The sequence below is a fragment of the Scyliorhinus torazame genome, chromosome 1, assembly GCF_047496885.1.
Source record: "Scyliorhinus torazame isolate Kashiwa2021f chromosome 1, sScyTor2.1, whole genome shotgun sequence".
In the NCBI taxonomy this organism is placed as follows: Eukaryota; Metazoa; Chordata; class Chondrichthyes; order Carcharhiniformes; family Scyliorhinidae; genus Scyliorhinus; species Scyliorhinus torazame.
The window spans coordinates 42,885,772-42,904,451 of NC_092707.1; the positions used below are offsets into that span (position 1 = coordinate 42,885,772).

The 18,680-nt window shown below is 52.2% G+C and overlaps 1 protein-coding gene across 6 annotated transcripts in view; it reads left to right on the forward strand.

Annotated features, from left to right (window-relative positions):
• ttc28 (tetratricopeptide repeat domain 28) overlaps nt 1-18,680 on the forward strand; it is a 1,212,158-nt gene that overhangs the window by 1,054,215 nt on the left and 139,263 nt on the right. For all 6 annotated transcript variants that reach the window (XM_072489716.1, XM_072489732.1, XM_072489724.1 and 3 more), the window contains one exon: nt 18,481-18,625. In XM_072489716.1, the coding sequence (XP_072345817.1) occupies nt 18,481-18,625 (145 nt within the window). The remainder of the gene's footprint in view (nt 1-18,480; nt 18,626-18,680) is intronic.

Consider the following 18,680-nt stretch of genomic DNA (forward strand, 5'->3'; position numbering starts at 1 on the left):
TTTGCTACATAGCCCACTGCTAACACCGACTGTACTCTCAGCATTACTACTAATCTCACCATCCAGCATCTGTACCTTTCGCTGTAACCAGAAAAATGATAACCCAGTGCATGTTTTGCTCATCATTACAGCACAGGCAGTATGCTTTGCTACATACACTCCCCTCACCCCCAGTGCAAGTAGGCCTGCCTGTATTTTAGAGATAAGTGGTTTGTGTGATGAAGAGAGATTGAGCAGTTTAGGCCTGTAGTCTCTAGAGTTTAGAAGAATGAGAGAAGAGGACAGCATGGTGGCAGAGTGGTTGGCACTGCAGACTTACACCCCCAGGGACCCAGATCCAATTACGGCCTCAGGTCTGTGTGGAGTTTACACTTTCTCCCCGTGTCTGTCTAGCTTTCCTCCGGGTGCTCCAGTTTCCTCCTACATTCCAAAGATGTGCATGTTAGGTGGATTAGCCGTGCTAAATTGCCCCTGGTGTCCAAGAGGTTAGGTGGGGTTTCTGGGTTACAGGGATAGGGGTGGAGGCATGAGCTTAAGTAGGGTTCTCTTTCCAAGGGCAGGTGCAGACTCGATGGGCCAAATGGCCTCCTTCTGCACTGTAAATTCTATGATTCTATCTATTTGAGGAGTATAAGATGATAAAGGGTCTTGACAAAGTAGACGTAGAGCGGATGTTTCCTCTTGTTGGGCAATTCATGGGCTGGATTCTCTGGTCGCCGACCCTGAAATCGAGTTCGGTGAATGCCCAGAGAATCCGTGTTCATCGCCTGAGGCCCGCCCCCCCCGATGCTCCCCCCCGACCGGACGAGTTCCCGACGGCGTGAGTCTCATGTGGTCTCACCCATCGGGAACTTGGCGTGGCGGCTGCGGACTCAGTCCAGCGGTGCCACAGTGGAGGGAAGGACGATCCGCGGGCAGGGGGGGGGACATTATTCGGGGCTGGGGGCACTGTGGATGGGGGGGATGGTCTGGGGCATGCGAGCTGGCCGAAGGGGGGGACTATTTCGCAGACTGGGTCCGCGCACAGCTGCTGCAGGCCGCACACGCGGCCACAGACCCGGCAATTCTCTGGAGCGTATCTGCAGCTACAGCCGTGTGCTCTACACTGCCGCCCTGCTAGCCCCCAGCCAATCGGGGAATCGGTAGCCAACATAGCCCCGGAATCGGAGAATCCAGCTCCATATTTTTAGGAAAAGGGGTTGCAGATTTACAACAGAGATGAGTAATTACTTCTCGCAAAGGGTCGTGAATCTACGGAATCCACCACTCCAGAGTGCGGTGGCTGCCGAGACAGTGAGTAAGTTTAAGGAGGAGAGAGACAGATTTTGAATTAGAAATGGGTTGAAGGATGACGGGGAAAGGTCAGGAAAGTGGAGTTGAGGCCAAGGTGAGAGCGTATTGAGTGTCGGAGCAGGCTCCAGGGGCTGAATTGCCGAATCCTGCTCATTCTTATGTACTATGTTCTTATATCTTCTGTACCCACACTGAGAACTAGCAAATGCTGCCTCTATTTTGCCCATATTTCCATCCTTCTCACCATGGGTTAGTGAACTCTGTTGCTGCAAAAACTACATCCTCTTCAAATGCAGAGGGGCCCGTTTATTTTTGAAAACATGAATTTTCAAATTTCAACTAACAGGAAATGTTGCAATTTGAACTGAGGCAGAGCGTCGGCTTAAAAATGCAAGGCCACATTCCAAGGTGCAGATGAGGAACATAGAACATACAGTGCCGAAGGAGGCCATTCGACCCATCGAGTCTGCACCGACCCATTTAAGCCCTCATTTCCACCCTATCCCTGGAACCCAATAACCCCTCCTAACCTTTTTTTTGTCACTAAGGGCAATTTATCATGGCCAATCCACCTAACCTGCACGTCTTTGGACTGTGGGAGGAAACCGGAGCACCCGGAGGAAACCCACGCAGACAGTGGGGAATCGAACCTGGGACCTGGCGCTGTGAAGCCACAGTGCTATCCACTTGTGCTACCGTGCTGCCCAACAAGCAAATCATTCTCAGGAGAGTGTGAAGAGAGATACAATTCCTATAATCCAGACACCCATCATAACTTGTAACTGTTCACGGAAGAGGCAGTAAAAATGCAAATTACTTGATATTGAAACAATGGCTGCCACAGCCAGACATACCCAAAGCCTCTGGCAATACACAATGGGTAAGGTATTTCAAGGCAAAGCAAATCACTAGACAGCAATTGCAAGTGAAATAGGCTGTGTCAAGAAAATCTTCAGCAGAGGAAGTAGATTGAAGGCTGCTCGCTCTCCTTTCCCTCTTGTAAGTAGTATGTTGCCTCATTGGAGAAGCCAACTCTACCAGAAGTCTACCAACAAACCACAATCTCCTAATAACTGCAACATCTTCTATAACTGACTGTATCCAAGGACACCGGAGCGGTGAAGGCTGGCTAAACTGCGGCCCCTGGGCCAAGCCCCGCTCCCCCCAACATTCGCCCATTCCCCCCCACCTCAACCCGTGCCACTTCTGCGGCCAGCCCAGACCAGCCCACCCCTCACACCCTTCTGACTGAGCACCAACGCAGGTAGTAATGTTGTGCACAGGTGTTTCACATGAAAATATCTGTACAGATTTGTGCCCTAACCCCCATCATTACACTCTGCCCTGCACCCGTGCCAACTTAACTGGTGTCTAATTTTCTGGCTTCATGGGCCCTAGTGCTACGCATAGGTGGATCCCCAGACAATATATCAGGAGTGAAGGTAGCCTGCTGTGATTCCCGCCCTGCGACCTGGGTCCCCTCTGGCAGCTATTTTCGAGGGCAAGTGAGCCTGGATAGGTCTGGCTGCTGCTCGGGTGTATCAGGTGGCGTGGTGCTGCCCTGTTCTGCCCGCTGCCCATGTGATGTACCAGGGACAGGAGGGTGGCGGGGGAGTCCGAGGTGTTGCCGTGTTCTGGCATCCCCCTGCAGGAGTCACCGGCACTGGCCCTATCACCACCTCCTCTCTCTGGTTGCCCGATGGCCCCTGGGCTACTCCATGGGATGGGGGTGCGAGCGGAGCAAACCCCTGAGGCTACCCCGCCATATGGCGCTGCCAGTCCTGGAGACCCGCTACCCTCTCAACCAGGGTCTGCACGCTCGCGGCCATGGAATACAGCGAGTGGATCACCACCATCTGAGGTGCGCCACATCACGCTGCGACTGTGCTACCACCACCTACGTGTGTGCTACATCGGCCAGTGACTGCGCCATCTCCCTCTGGGACTGGACCACTCCCTCTGTGTCTGGGCCATGTCGACCAGAGCCTGGGCAATGCTGCCGACGCTCTCAGCCATGACCGGCAGTGACTGGGCCACACTCAGGAACACCGTTGCAATATCCAGGTGGCCTTGTCACATGGCTGCCTGAAGAGAGGCCAGCCCCATCCTGAGGCTCAGCCACCGCCTGTACAGACTGCCCCAGGCTGTGGACATGTTAACCCATGGCTGAAGCCCTCGTCCCCAAGCCCCCCCCCATGGAGGCCATCCACGCAGTGCTGGCGTTAACATGGTACTCCTCCAACTGCACCTGCATGTGCTGGATGCTTGCCGACAACCCCTCATGTTGTCCTTGGCTCTGCGACTGAATCTCCACAATCAATGAGACTGTTTGTTCCAGAAGCTCGAAACCTGTCTGGACGGCAGCCAGTCCCTGGGGTTGGCCCCTTCCCCCCTCGAGGCGCCCCCTCAGTATACACGAGATAGTGTCCCAGGAGCCTCTTCACTAACATGCCCAACCGAGGTGAGTAACTCTGGGATGGTGGAGGGTGTTAGAGACAACAGTGACGGAAAATCTGTGTCATCCCTGGACACCGCTGGGGTGTCCTGGGATTCGGGTCAATGTCTCCCGTCCATTTCGGTGTTGTCCTCACCGCTGTCGGCACCTGGGGTTCTGGCTGTTGCTGTGTCTGGGGGCGGGGGACATCAAACCGGCCCGCCCCATCACCAGCACCTCCTGCAAGACACAAGACAAGACGCGTAATTGCATCGCGGGCTGGGGGGGAGTGGGGGTTTTGGGGATGGTGTGTGTTTGGGAGGGGGTATAGCAGTGGTGGTGGAGCGGGCATGTGTGCATGTTGTGGGGTGGAGTTAGTATGAGTGTGAGGGTGGTGTGGGATTGGTGTGGGGATGGTGGGTGTGAGGGTGGTGTTGGGGTGAGGGTGGTGTGGGCATGGTGTGGGTGTGAGGGTGGTGTTGGGGTGAGGGTGGTGTGGGCATGGTGTGGGTGTGAGGCTGGTGTTGGGGTGAGGGTGTTGTGGGGTGGTGTTGGGGTGTGGTACCCCACGTGCCATGGGGAACTGCAACTCAGCAGGGTCTCACGTCCTCATCCAATGCTGACTCCCATCCCTTTCCTCGGCCTGCCAACCATGTCCAGGGTCCTCTGCTCTGCTGCATTGAGGGGCTGCAGTCCGGTGATCCCCCTCCAGTCATCTCCCGCCTCGGCGGTTATGGGGGGGGGGAGAGAGAGGCTGGGGAACAGTAAAAGCACAGCATTAGACAGTTCAACGCACGCAGCCAGGGGATGGGTGGCTTCAGTGGCCAGGGCACCCATCCATGGCGGCCGATGTGGGTGCCAGCACATGGTGGAGGTGGGTTACAGGTGTGTGTGACGGGAGTTGGTGCCAGGGGCACAGTGCTACCTACTCACCCTGGCCGCCCTGAGGACGTTGTGCAGTTTTTTCTGGCACTTCTGGCCGGCCCGGACAGTGTTGCCCATGGACTGGACACCTGTGCCACCTGTGCCACCTGCGCCCAGGTCTGGCGAACGGCGGCAGCTGGCAGCCTCCTTCCGTCCCCTGGATACAGGGTGCCACTCTCCTCCAAAGCGTCTGGCAGGGTCTCCAGTTCCACGTCGGTGAACCTCGGGGCCCCGCGACTTTCTGCCACCTTGTTGGCTGGGACGGTGTGTGTGGGGAGAGCAGTGTGTATATGCGGCTGCAGCTTGTCAGCCTCCTGAGTGACAATCACAGATCCGGCGAATCCTGTACCGTTTCTCATTGGAATCGATTGTGTTCCACATGGCGCCGGTGCTAACCTCTTAACAGTCGCTGAATCGGTCCAGATGCGGGTCCAGTTATTTTGTCATAGAACTCCACGAATCCTTCCCTGGCGTCATCACTTAATCTCAAGGACGGAGAATCTGGCCGCTGGTTGTTCATTATGATTTGAGGGGAGGATAGAGGACATTCACTTCTTAATCTCCAGTGCCATCTAGTGTAAGAATGTTGATGGAACAATATCTAACAGAACTCATTCCTGTGACTGTGGGAATGGGCTTGCACTGTTATATCAGTGCCCCCCTGCCTCTGAGCCACAAGTTCGGGACTTGAATACCAAGGAGGGGGGTGCTGGTTGGCTCAGTTGCCTGGACGGGTCAGATTGGTGCCATCAGCACAGGGTTCAGTCCCTGGTCCAGCAACAAAATAAACTGAGAGGTAGGAATGTTCTGTTTTATTATCCCGTTGAGAATGAAATCGGCAAAAATGGATTGGAGTGGTTATGAAATAACAGAGCCTGGAGCAGCTTACAGAGCCTTTCCTTGACAGCATTGTTTTCACTAAGGACTGATAATGATCAGAATTGTATCACGGTTGTGAGGGGGAATCATTTTTTAAAAATTAAATTTATTTAGCCAATGAACTCTGCTAATTGAGTCTATTTCCAATTAACGGTAAATGAGTACTTGCAATTTCCACTGCTCCTTCAGTTTTTAACCTACAGGCAGGGGAGGAATAACCGCACTTCCAGTTGGATAATAATAAAAGACTTCCACTCACCCTCCGACTGTTTTCATTGACACAGGCTGAGCTTGCATAGCATTGGAGAGTTGCCACCAGCCGATTTGACTTTCTGCCATTAACCAGAGACCTTTATCAGCACTTGCACTACATGTACACTTTGTAATTACATCACAGAAGTATGTATGTAACAGATGCAGTCAGGGGAAGCCTCTGTGATTGCTCCGGGGCCTGTGTGTTTTATAAAACAAAAAACATTACAGCGCAATACAGGCTCTTCGCCCCTCGATGTTGCGCCGACCTGTGAAACCACTCTAAAGCCCATCTACACTATTCCCTTATCATCCATATGTCTATCCAATGACCATTTGAATGCCCTTAGTGTTGGCGAGTCCACTACTGTTGCAGGCAGGGCATTCCACGCCCTCACTACTATCTGAGTAAAGAACCTACCTCTGACATCTGTCCTATATCTATCTCCCCTCAATTTAAAGCTATGTCCCCTCGTGCTCGACATCACCATCCGAGGAATAAGGCTCTCACTGTCTATCCAATCCTCTGATCATCTTGTATGCCTCAATTAAGTCACCTCTTAACCTTCTTCTCTCTAACAAAAACAGCCTCAAGTCCCTCAGCCTTTCCTCATAAGATCTTCCCTCCATACCAGGCAACATTCTGGTAAATCTCCTCTGCACCCTTTCCAATGCTTCCACATCCTTCCTGTAATGCGGCGACCAGAATTGCACGCAATACTCCAAATGCAGCCGCACCAGAGTTTTGTACAGCTGCAACATGACCTTATGGCTCCGAAACTCAATCCCTCTACCAATAAAAGCTAACACACCATACGCCTTCTTAACAACCCTCTCAACCTGGGTGGCAACTTTCAGGGATCTATGTACATGGACACCGAGATCTCTCTGCTCGTCCACACTGCCAAGAATCTTACCATTAGCCCAGTACTCTGTCTTTCTGTTATTCCTTCCAAAATGAATCATCTCACACTTTTCTGCATTAAACTCCATTTGCCACCTCTCAGCCCAGCGCTGCAGCTCATCTATGTCCCTCTGTAACTTGTAACATCCTTCCGCACTGTCCACAACTCCACCGACTTTAGTGTCATCTGCAAATTTACTCACCCATCCTTCTACGCCATCCTCTAGGTCATTTATAAAAATGACAAACAGCAGTGGCCCCAAAAAAGATCCTGTGGTACACCACTCGTAACTGGACTCCAGTCTGAACATTTCCCATCAACCACCACCCTTTGTCTTCTTCCAGCCAGCCAATTGCTGATCCAAACTGCTGAATCCCATGCCTCCGTATTTTCTGCAGTAGCCTACCGTGGGAAACCTTATCAAACGCTTTACTGAAATCCATATACACCAGATCAACTGCTTTACCCTCATCCACCTGTTTGGTCACCTTCTCAAAGAACTCAATAAGGTTTGTGAGGCACGACCTACCCTTCACAAAACCGTGTTAACTATGTCTGATCAAATTATTCCTTTCCAGATGATTATACACCCTGGGCGTCATTCTCCTACCCGCGGCCGTTGGCCGCCGTGAATCCCGCCCCCGCCAGTTGCCGAAGTCTCCGGTACCGGAGATTGGGCGGGGGCGGGAATCGGGCCCCGCCGGTTGGCGGGACCCCCGCTCAATTCTCTGGCCCGGATGGGCCGAAGTCCCGCCGAGAAATTGCCTGTCCCGCCGGCGTAGATTAAAGTAGGTATTTACCGGCGGGACAAGGCGGCGTGGGCAGGCTCCGGGGTCCTGGGGGGGCGCGGGGCGATCTCGCCACGGTGGCCTGGCCCGCGATCGGGGCCCACCGATCCGCGGGCGGGCCTGCGTCGTGGGGGCACTCTTTCCCTTCCGCCTCCGCAACGGCCTCCACCATGGCGGAGGCGGAAGAGACTCTCCCCACTGCGCATGCGCGGGAAACTGTCAGCGGCTGCTGACACTCCCGCGCATGCGCCGCCCGGGGATGTCATTTCCGCGCCAGCTGGCAGGGCAACAAACGCCGTTTCCGCCAGCTGGCGGGGCGGAAATCCCTCCGGCGCCGGCCTAGCCTCTCAATGTCGGGGCTCGGCCCCCAAAGATGCGGAGCATTCCGCACCTTTGGGGCGGCGCGATGCCCATCTGATTGGCGCCGTTTTGGGCGCCAGTCGGCGGACATCGCGGCGTTGGGGGAGAATTTCACCCCCTATCTCTTATAAACCTTTCCAAGATTTTGCCCACAACAGAAGTAAGGCTCACTGGTCTATAGTTACCGGGGCTGCTCTACTTCCCTTCTTGAACAAGGGGACAACATTTGCTATCCTCCAGTCTTCTGGCACTATTCCTGTAGACAAATATGACTTAAAGATCAAAGCCAAAGGCTCAGCAATCCCCTCCCTCGCATCCCAGAGAATCCTAGGATAAATCCCATCCGCCCAGGGGACTTATCTATTTTCACACTTTCCAGAATTGCTAACATCTTCTCCTTATGAACCTCAAGCCCTTCTAGTCTAGTAGCCTGAATCTCAGTATTCTCCTCGACAACACTATCTTTTTCCTGTGTGAATACTGACGGAAAATATTCATTTAGCACCTCTCCTATCTCCTCGGACTCCACGCACAACTTCCCACTACTGTCCTTGACTGGCCCTACTCTTACCCTTGTCATTCTTTTATTCCTGACATATCTATAGAAAGCTTTAGGATTATCCTTGTTCCTACCTGCCAAAGACTTCTCATGTCCCTTCCTGGCTCTTCTTAGCTCTCTCTTTAGGTCCTTCCTAGCTAACTTGTAACTCTCGAGCGTCCTAACTGAACCTTCATGTCTCATCTTTACATAAGCCTCCTTCTTCCTCTTGACAAGTGTTTCGACTGCTTTAGTAAACGACGGTTCCCTCGCTCGACCACTTCCTCCCTGCCTGACAGATCCACATTTCCATTGTGCCCATCCCTCTCCATCCAATGCAGTTTTCCTCTCCATCCGATGCATCCTAAGTCTTGCCTCATCGCATCATAATTGCCTTTCCCCCAGATATAACTCTTGCCCTGCGGTATATACCTATCCCTTTCCATCACTAAAGTAAACGTAATCGAATTGTGGTCACTATCACCAAAGTGCTCACCGACCTCCAAATCTAACACCTGTCCTGGTTCATTACCCAGTACCAAACCCAATTTGGCCTCGCCTCTCATTGGCCTATCTACATTCTGGGTGAAATTCTCCGGAAACGGCGCGATGTCCGCCGACTGGCGCCCAAAACGGCGCCAATCAGACGGGCATCGCGCCGCTTCAAAGGTGCGGAATGCTCCGCATCTTTGGGGGCCGAGCCCCAACATTGAGGGGCTAGGCCGGCGCCGGAGGAATTTCCGCCCCACCAGCTGGCGGAAACGGCGTTTGGTGCCCCGCCAGTTGGCGCGGAAATAACATCTCCGGGTGGCGCATGCGCGGGAGCGTCAGCGGCCGCTGACAGTTTCCCACGCATGCGCAGTGGAGGGAGGCTCTTCCGCCTCCGCCATGGTGGAGACCGTGGCGGCGGCGGAAGGGAAAGAGTGCCCCCACGGCACAGGCCCGCCCGCGGATCGGTGGGCCCCGATTGCGGGCCAGGCCACCGTGAGGGCACCCCCCCCAGGACCCCGGAGCCCGCCCATGCCGCCTTGTCCCGCCGTTCAAAAGGTGGTTTAATCCACGCCGGCAGGACAGGCAATTTATCGGCGGGACTTTAGCCCATCCGGGCCGGAGAATCCAGCGGTGGGACCCGCCAACCGGTGCAGCCCGATTCCCGCCCCCGCCGAATATCCGGTGCCGGAGACTTCGGCTACTGGCGGGGGCGGGATTCACGCCAGCCCCCGGCGATTCTCCGACCCGGCGGGGGGTCGGAGAATGACGCCCCCTGTGTCAGGAAACCCTCCTGCACACATTGGACAAAAACGGACCCATCTAAAGTACTCGAACTATAGCGTTTCCAGTCAATATTTGGAAAGTTAAAGTCCCCCATAACAACTACCCTGTTGCTTTCGCTCCTATACAGAATCATCTTTGCAATCCTTTCCTCGACATCTCTGGAACTTTTCGGAGGCCTATAGAAAACCCCTAACAGGGTGACCTCTCCTTTCCTGTTTCTAACCTCAGCCCATACTACCTCAGTACACGAGTCCTCATCAAATACCCTGATTCAGTGTTGATAATTTCAGATCAGTTTAGTGTTTTACCTGAAGCATGCTCGAATAAGGCTAAACAATAATGCTGTCCTTTATGTTATTTAGAGATGTATAGTCAATCTCATGGCTGGGAAAGGCCATCAGAATGATGTGAATCCATTGATACAATCGCGTACAATGTTGATTAGTGGACCGGGTGTGTAATATGTTCAGTAATGTCTGAGTATCTCTTTTTCAACTTCCGAACATTGCCCATCTCCACCCCTGCTCAGTTCATCTGTTGCTGACACCCTCATCGATGCCTTTGTTACCTCTAGACTTGACTGGGGCCACGGTGGCACAGTGGTTAGCACTGCTGTCCCACAGCTCCAGGGACCCGGGTTCAATTCCCGGCTTGGGTCACTGTCCGTAAGGAGTCTGAACTTGGTCCCCGTGTCTGCATGGGTTTCCGCTCCGGTTTCCTCCTACAGGCCAAAGATGAGCAGGTTAGGTGGATTGACTATGCTAAATTGCCCCTTAGTGCCCAAAAGGTTAGGTGGGGTTACTGGGTTCCAGGGATAAGGTGGAAGCGTAGGCTTAAGTAGGGTACTCTTTCCAGGCCAGTGCAGACTCGATGGGCCGAATGGCTCGCTGAACGTACATTGGCTTCTGGGTAAACAATGCTCAGTTTTAAAATTCTCATCTTTGTTTTCAAATCGCTCCATGGCCTTGTCCCTCCCTATCTCTGTAATTCCCTCAGCCCTAAAATTCTCCAAGATCTCTCTGTTCCTCTAACTCTGGCCTCTGATGCATCCCTGATTTTAATCACTGCGCTATTGAAGGCTATCTCTACAGCTGCCACAGCCCAAAGCCCCGGAATACCGTCCCTAAGCCCTCTACTTCTCTTCCTTGGTTTTTCCCCTTCCAGGCACTCCTTAAAATCTGCCTATTTGACAGAGCCTTTGGCCATCTGCCCTCAGATCTCCCGATGTAGTTCGGTGTCAAGCTATGTTTGGCAGTTCTTGTGAAGTGCCTTGGATGTTATCCCATGCTAAAGATGCTACATAAATGTGGTATTGAGGGATCTAGGTGTCCTTGTACATGACTCACAAAATGTTAGCAAGTAGTTAGCAAGACACATGAAATGTTGTCCTTTATTGCAAGAGGGAAGGTGCATAAAACTGTGGAATTCTTGCTTCAACTGTACAGGGCATTGGTGAGACCAAACCTAGAACACTGGTGTACGGTTTTGGACCCCTAACATAAGGAAGAATATACTTAGATTGGAAGCAGGTCCAAGATGGTCAATAAATTGATCCTTGGGAAGAAGATATTGGGGACGATTCTCTGGCCACGTTGCACCTGGCGCACATCTGGCTATGCTGAGAGAGTAGCAGGACAGCTCCTAAAAAGCGTTAGAGACAGGCGCTGAAGAGAGCGAGGTGCCCTTGGCCCGCTGCTGACGCCATCTGGTTCATGCCCTCGCTGGGTGTGAACCAGATTCTCGGGCGGGAATCTCTGACCCCCCCCACCGGGCCGGAGAATCATCGGGGAGGCGGCGTGAATCCCGCCCCGACGCCCGCTGCCGGCTTTGCGAAGTGGAAAATTCAGCCCTTTATCTAAGTGTGGCTGGGTTGCAATCTGGATCACGCCTAATCACTCAACGGGAATCACACCTCGTTTCCAGCCGAAGACCATACTTAGCAATGTTTTGCCGAATTGTGCCCATTGTCGAGTAAGAGAAGGTGAAACAGATTGTCTCTATATTCATTGGAGTTCAGAAGAATGAATGTGATCTTATTGAAACATATAGAAAGTAGAACATACAATGCAGAGGAAGGCCATTCGGCCCATCGAGTCTGCACCGACCCACTTAAGCCCCCACTTCCACCCTATCCCCGTAACCCAATAGCCCTTCCTAAACATTTTGGTCACGAAGGGCAATTTATCATGGTCAGTCCACCTAACCTGCACGTCTTTGGACTGTGGGAGGAAACCGGAGCACCCGGAGGAAACTCACGTCGACACGGGGAGAACGTGCAGACTCCACACAGACAGTGACCCAGCGGGGAATCGAACCTGGGACCCTGGCGCTGTGAAGCCACAGTGCTATCCACTTGTGCTACCGTGCTGTCCATATAAAATTCTAATGGGAGGACAGCACGGTGGCGCAGTGGTTAGCACTGCTGCCTCATGGGTCCGAGATCCCAGGTTCGAATCCTGGCTTTGGGTCACCGTCCATGTGGAGTTTGCACATTTTCCCCGTGTTTGAGTGGCTTTCACCCCCACAACCCAAAGATGTGCAGGGTAGGTGGATTAGCCACACTAAATTGCCACTTAATTGGAAAAAATGAATTGGGTACTCTAAATTTTTTTTTTTCAAAGATACTAATGGGGCTGGGCAGGATAGATGGTGAGAGAATCTCCCCCATCACGGGGGATCTAGAACTATTGGACACAGCTTAAAAATCGCCGCGACAGGCGCGAATTGCGCGCTGCCGCCCCAACACCGGTCGGCCGATTGTCGGGACAGCGGATGCCACCCCCCCCCCCCCGGTGAGTCTCCGCCCGGGATGGGCCGAGTGGCCACACACAAAAACCCAAGTCCTGCTGGTGCCGTTCACACCTGGTCTTACCCGGCGGGACCTCGGCGTGCATGGATCCGGGGCAGCCTGGTTGGGGCGGTGGGAGGGGGATCCGACCCCATGGGGGGGCCTCCGCTGTGGCCTGGCCCACGATCGGGGCCTACCGATCGGCGGGCCGGGCCTCTCGGGCTGGGCGCCTCTTTTGTTCCGCGCCGGCCCCTGTAGTCCTACGCCATGTTGCGTCGGGGCCGGCACGGAGAAGGGAGCCACTGCACATGCGCGCGTTGGCGCCAGTCCCACTGCACATGCGCAGACCCACGCCGCCCATCTGACACCAGTATCAGCAGCTGGAGTGGCGTGGGCCGCTCCAGTGCCAAGCTGGCCCCCTGTACGGGTCAGAATCACTGCTCCTGAGGCCATGTTGACGCCGTCGAGAAACGCAACGCTGTTTACGACGGCGTCAACACTTAGCCTCAGGATCAGAGAATCCCTCCCAGAGATGAGGAGGAATTTCTTCTCTCAGAGGGTTGTTAATCTTTGGAATTCTCTACCTCAGAGAGCAGTGGAGGCTGGGCCATTGAGCACATTCGAGGCTGAGTTGGACAGATTTTTGATCTACAAGGGAGTTAAAGATAATGGAGAACATGTAGGAAAGTGGAATTAAGGCCACACTCAGATCAGCCATGATCTTAACGAATGTCGGAGCAGGTTCGAGGGACCAAATTGATATTTCCTGCTCCTGTTTCTTATGATCTTATAAATATAATTTGTTGCCTTTTTAACTTGGAAAGAAAGTACCAACAGGGATCTTCAGAGTGGCCTCAAGATAGCGAATTGTGAAGAACAGGTAAATGTGAAACATTAACTTATGACAGTCAGAAAAACGACAAAACTTCAAACTGACAAAAGACTAATCTAGGACAGGTGCCATTCTTATCAGTATTTGTGAAGACAAAAGGTAGGTTAAAGTCTCAGTTGTAGCTGCTTTGTTAGAACGGCCTTCCGTCCTCTGAAGGGCAATGAAAGTGCGCGCAGGTAATAGCATGAAGGGAACTCCATGTCAAAAGCAGAAAAGCCAAAAGATTTGGCAATGATCATTAATATTGGTGCAGAGACTGGTTAACGGAAAAGCAAGAGCAACCGCTGCTGAGAGATCCTCCTAGAATTTACAGTGCAGAAGGAGGCCATTTGGCCCATCGAGTCTGCATCGTCTCTTGGAAAGAGCATCCCACCCAAGCCCACACTTCCACCCTATCCCCATAACCCATTAACCCCACCTAACCTTTTTTGGACACTAAGGCCAATTTAGCATGGCCAATCCACCTGCACATAACCTGCACATCTTTGGACTGTGGGAAGAAACTGGAGCACCCGGAGGAAACCCATGCAGACACGGGGAGAACATGCAGACTCCGCATAGACAGTGAATCCAAGCCAGGAATCGAACCTGGGACCCTGGAGCTGTGAAGCAACTGTGCTAACCACTATGCTACCGTGCCACCCGCGAGATCCAGAGATCTCTCTCACTCTTCTTCGTTCTCTCTTTTTCGTTCTCTCTCTCACGAATTTCATCTCGAACAGTGTGCAGTGATTCTTCAACCGATGACAGAGTTCTTGACTGGGCATTTCCAGAGTGGAGATGGAGTCGTGTCATCAGGTTGTCCAAGTGATCAATCACGGGCTGGATTCTCTGGCCCCCCAGCTGGGTGTCTCTTGGCGGAGCGATTCAATCTTCCCGCCGCTTGTCAATGGGATTCCCCATTGAACACCCCCCCCCCTTTCCGCCGGGAAACCCACTGACAGGGGTGCGCTGCTGGCAGCTGCAGAGAATCCCAACAGCCGGAGGGAGGATCCTGGCCCACATTCTGGGATTTTCACAGACACCCAACCAGGAAACATAAAGCAATCAATAAAACCACTTCAAAAAATATTTACAGAGGAAATTAAAAATTGAGACTTCCGTGTGGAGTGAGAATGGATGCTAAAGTATTCTGGATGTTTATTATTATTTTTGGAATGTTTAAAAGTCTAGTAGTTGTTCAGAAGTACTCCATGGGTATAAAATTTATTTTTCAGGCCCAGTTCTGTTATTCATCAAATCTTATTAATAACATCGCTGTTAACAGCGGGATACACCTGATTGAACAAAGTCTATCTTTATATAGGGGCTGGAATTCTCCAATCATCAGGCTTCTCTTTCACGCTGGCAGCGCGCCCCTGGTTGCAAGGCAAAAAAATGTTTTATTGATCTTGTACAAGTCAGTGGTGAGGTCACTCTTGTGTCTGCGAGAGGTTTAGTTACTCTAGGCAGCATTTTGCCTTTTGGGTTAGGACCTTCGTGTCAGGCTTAAATGAGAGTGACGACCCTATGGTGTGTCGGAGACAGTCACTAAGCAGTGACTTCCCCCGAATTGGCCTATATAGGCCCTGCAGTCTGGAGGAAGCTGAAGCCTGGAGAGGGGAGAGGAGAGAGAGAGAGAGCGAGCACCTCCATCTTGAGGGGCCCTCTGTGAACCTTTTTATGCCCCAGGCAGGTGGGAAAGGCCTCAATGAAGCTTGTCTGAGAGAGCTGAATCCCAGGCCTTTGGACTTACGCCTTCATAATCATTGCCGATCCTTGATTGGCCAACCACTGTTTGTGGGTTGGTAGAACCTCTGCTGCCAACCCCACCTCAGTGACATTGGCCCAGAAACGTGGAGGAGCGCAGGAAGCCAGAAGCATTGAAAATATTCCCCCCCGGCCCCCCCCTCCCCCCCACCACCACTGCCTCCGAACCCGATCCCATATGTGGTGAGGGTAGCATTGTAGGGCAGCACGGTAGCATTGTGGTTAGCACAATTGCTTCACAGCTCCAGGGTCCCAGGTTCAATTCCCGGATTGGGTCATTGTCTGTGCGGAGTCTGCACATTCTCCCCGTGTGTGCGTGGGTTTCCTCCGGGTGCTCCGGTTTCCTCCCACAGTCCAAAGATGTGCGGGTTAGGTGGATTGCCATGCTCAATTGCCCGTAGTGTCCAAAATTGCCCTTAGTGTTGGGTGAGGTTACTGGGTTATGAGGACAGGGTGGAGGTGTGGACCTTGGGTAGGGTGCTCTTTCCACGAGCTGGTGCAGACTCGATGGGCCGAATGGCCTTCTTCTGCACTGTAAATTCTATCTATCTATGGAAGAAAACCATCCCTCTCTAAAAAAAATGTATCAATGCATTAAAAAGTCTTGGAGAAAAGTGACTGTAGACTTTGGGGCAGATTTACAAATTGTTTTAAGGGAACTGAAGAGAACTGAGAGTAGATAGGTTGCATGTCTTTAAACTAATGAAAGGTGCAGATAGAGCTGAAGTAAGCAAGTTAGTAAATTAGCTTAAGACTATAGGATACAAGTACAAGATTCATAAACTTTGAACAAGATTAAGGATCAGAAAATAATTCCCCTTGCACAGAATAATGAACAAATGGAGCAGATTTCTGATAAGGGGCGGGATTCTCCGATATCGGCGCAATGACCGCCGACCAGCGCCAAAAACGGCGCGAATCAGTCAGGCATCGCGCCGCCCCAAAGGTGCGGAGGTCTCCGCATCTTAAGGGGCCGAGCCCTCACCTTGAGGGGCTAGGCTTGCGCCGGACTGATTTCCGCCCCGCCAGCTGGCGGGAAAGGCCTTTGGTGCCCCGCCAGCTGGCGTGAAACTGACTTTGCCAGGCGGCGCATGCGCGGGAGCGTCAGCGGCCGCTCACGGCATCCCCGCGCATGCGCAGTGGAGGAGGTCTCTTCCGCCTCCGCCATGGTGGAAGGAAAAGAGTGCCCCCACGTCACAGGCCCGCCTGCGGATCGGTGGGCCCTGATCGCGGGCCAGGCCACCGTGGGGGCACCCCCCGGGGCCAGATCACCCCGCGCCCCCCCCAGGACCCCGGAGCCCGCCCGCACCGCCGTGTCCCGCCGTCCCAAAGGTGGTTCAATCCACACCGGCTGGCGTGGGTTGACAGCGGCGGGACTTCGGCCCATCACGGGCCGGAGAATCGCCGGGGTGGGCCCGCCAACCGGCACGGCGCGATTCCCGCCCCCGCCGAATACCCGGTGCCGGAGAATTCGGCAACCGGCGGGGGCGGGATTCATGCCAGCCCCCGGTGATTCTCCAACCCGGCGGGGGGTCGGAGAATCCCGCCCAAGGTACTTAGTTTGGAACCTGGGTTAATATTTTCCAAGGTAGAATGGAGGTTATAAAGATCTTGCCATTTGACATTTGTGGGAGGGGATGTCGGCCATCTTCCCATGGAGCGAGGCAAGGAAGGAAACAAAGTGGTGTTTATGAGAGGGAAACCCATTCTAGAATAATCTAAAATTTGGTGTAGGGGACTGAGTGGGCTTTCTGTTGCCTTACCTCTGAAAGTTCATTTGTTGTAAGCTACGATATAATTCATGTGAAGCAGGAGTTTGATGAGATACTTTTGTGGCTGGACGAGAAACAGAGGACAGCTGCTACAGGTGGTTGTTATGGTCACGGGAGAGATGGGAGAGTGGCCCTCCTTTTTCCACCTCTCGACTGATGGCAGATAGAGGTGTTTTATTAGGAAAGAGTGTTTAATCCCTTCACTGCTATGAAACAAACACAAGACAGAATTTCTTATAAGTTTTAAAGAAAGGAAGAACAAGTGTTTACCTCTCAACACCCGAATGTATTACACACACACAAGTTTACAGAAGAGGTAAGAAGCACTTAGATTTTTTTAAAGCCCCTAAAGTCATGGTTGCACTTGAGTCACTTGAGGTAAAAGTTTGAAGCGTTGGCAACCTGATGATTCACTGAAGAAAATAGAAGTGTTCAGTTTCTGGTGATGAATTTGCAACGGTTTACTATCGCCAACATCTGGATTTGCTCCAGTTGAAGGTGTAGGCATGCTCCTGTGGCATCTGACTTCTTGGAATTTGATAGGTAAAGAAGACCAGCTCCCCTTCTCTGCCTGCTTGTGGATTCTGGGCAGGACCTTTTCTTTGCTGGGTGACGTGGCTTCCCTCTGAGTCGCTTTGTCTTCCAGGCTGACTGACATGAGGCTGCTCTCAAGACTTTTTCTTACAAAAGCTGGTTTCTGTCAGGTGACTATTGTATCTGCTTTCCCTTTGTCCACACAAATGGAATGGTCCCTGACGACTTGTGCATTGAATCGCAATGGAGTTTGGGTCTCGGCCTTTTGCACCCCCTTCTGATTGAATGGGTCTCCCGCGCACCCATTCTGTGGCATTCCATTCTGCAGCCATTATGTCTATGGCGTTATTGTGCAACAGTCTGCTTGTGGATTCCACGCAGGACCTTTTCTTTGCTGGGCGATGTTATTGTGCATCGCTCCTGTGGGTATTTGGGCAATAGCGGCTGTTAATTCCACAGGAAAGATCTGTTGCAATATAAGCTCTTCACAATGGAGTGTCTCAAAAAGGTTGCTTATATGAAAAATGAAAATCGCTTATTGTCACAAGTAGGCTTCAAATGAAGTTACTGTGAAAAGCCCCTAGTCGCCACATTCCGGCGCCTGTTCGGGGAGGCTGGTACGGGAATTGAACCGTGCTGCTGTCCTGCCTTGGTCTGCTTTCAAAGCCAACGATTTAGCCCTGAGCTAAATATATTTTAATATTCTGACCAGACAAGCGGGCTAAAATGCAGCCTAGGGCTGTTTCGTGTATATTTGAGGGAGGGGGGTGTTGTGGTCACCTAACCCCACTCATCTTGCTATGACACATATTGCAAAACTGTTGCCCTTTTTCTAGTGGTAATATTGCAGTTGTAGTAAGATATCCTTGATCAGATTTGAACGGGCGACTGAAAGTCGTGAGAAAAAATATGTTTGAGCAACGCAAAATAATGCATTGATGCGATTACACATGATCAGCAAATATTTATGCAGTGGGTATTTTGACTGAACAGTTAAATCTGGTCAGGGTCCTCCAAAGGACCTTAGTGGTGATAACCATAACACTAAGAAGCTGGAAAGTTGGTTTTGAGCACATTATTATATTCTGTCCTTTCAGAAGCTGTCAGAGTATGAACAGTCTGTTCAGCAGCAACACGTCGAGCCTTCAAGATTCCACCTCCTCTTTACCCCGTAAACTGAACTCAGTCAGCAAGCAACCTCTTCGTGCCCTCTATGACCTCCTCATCTCACCAATGGAAGGGGTAAGTGAACAAAGAATCAAGCTCAATGTGTTTTTGTTTCTATGAACATTTACAT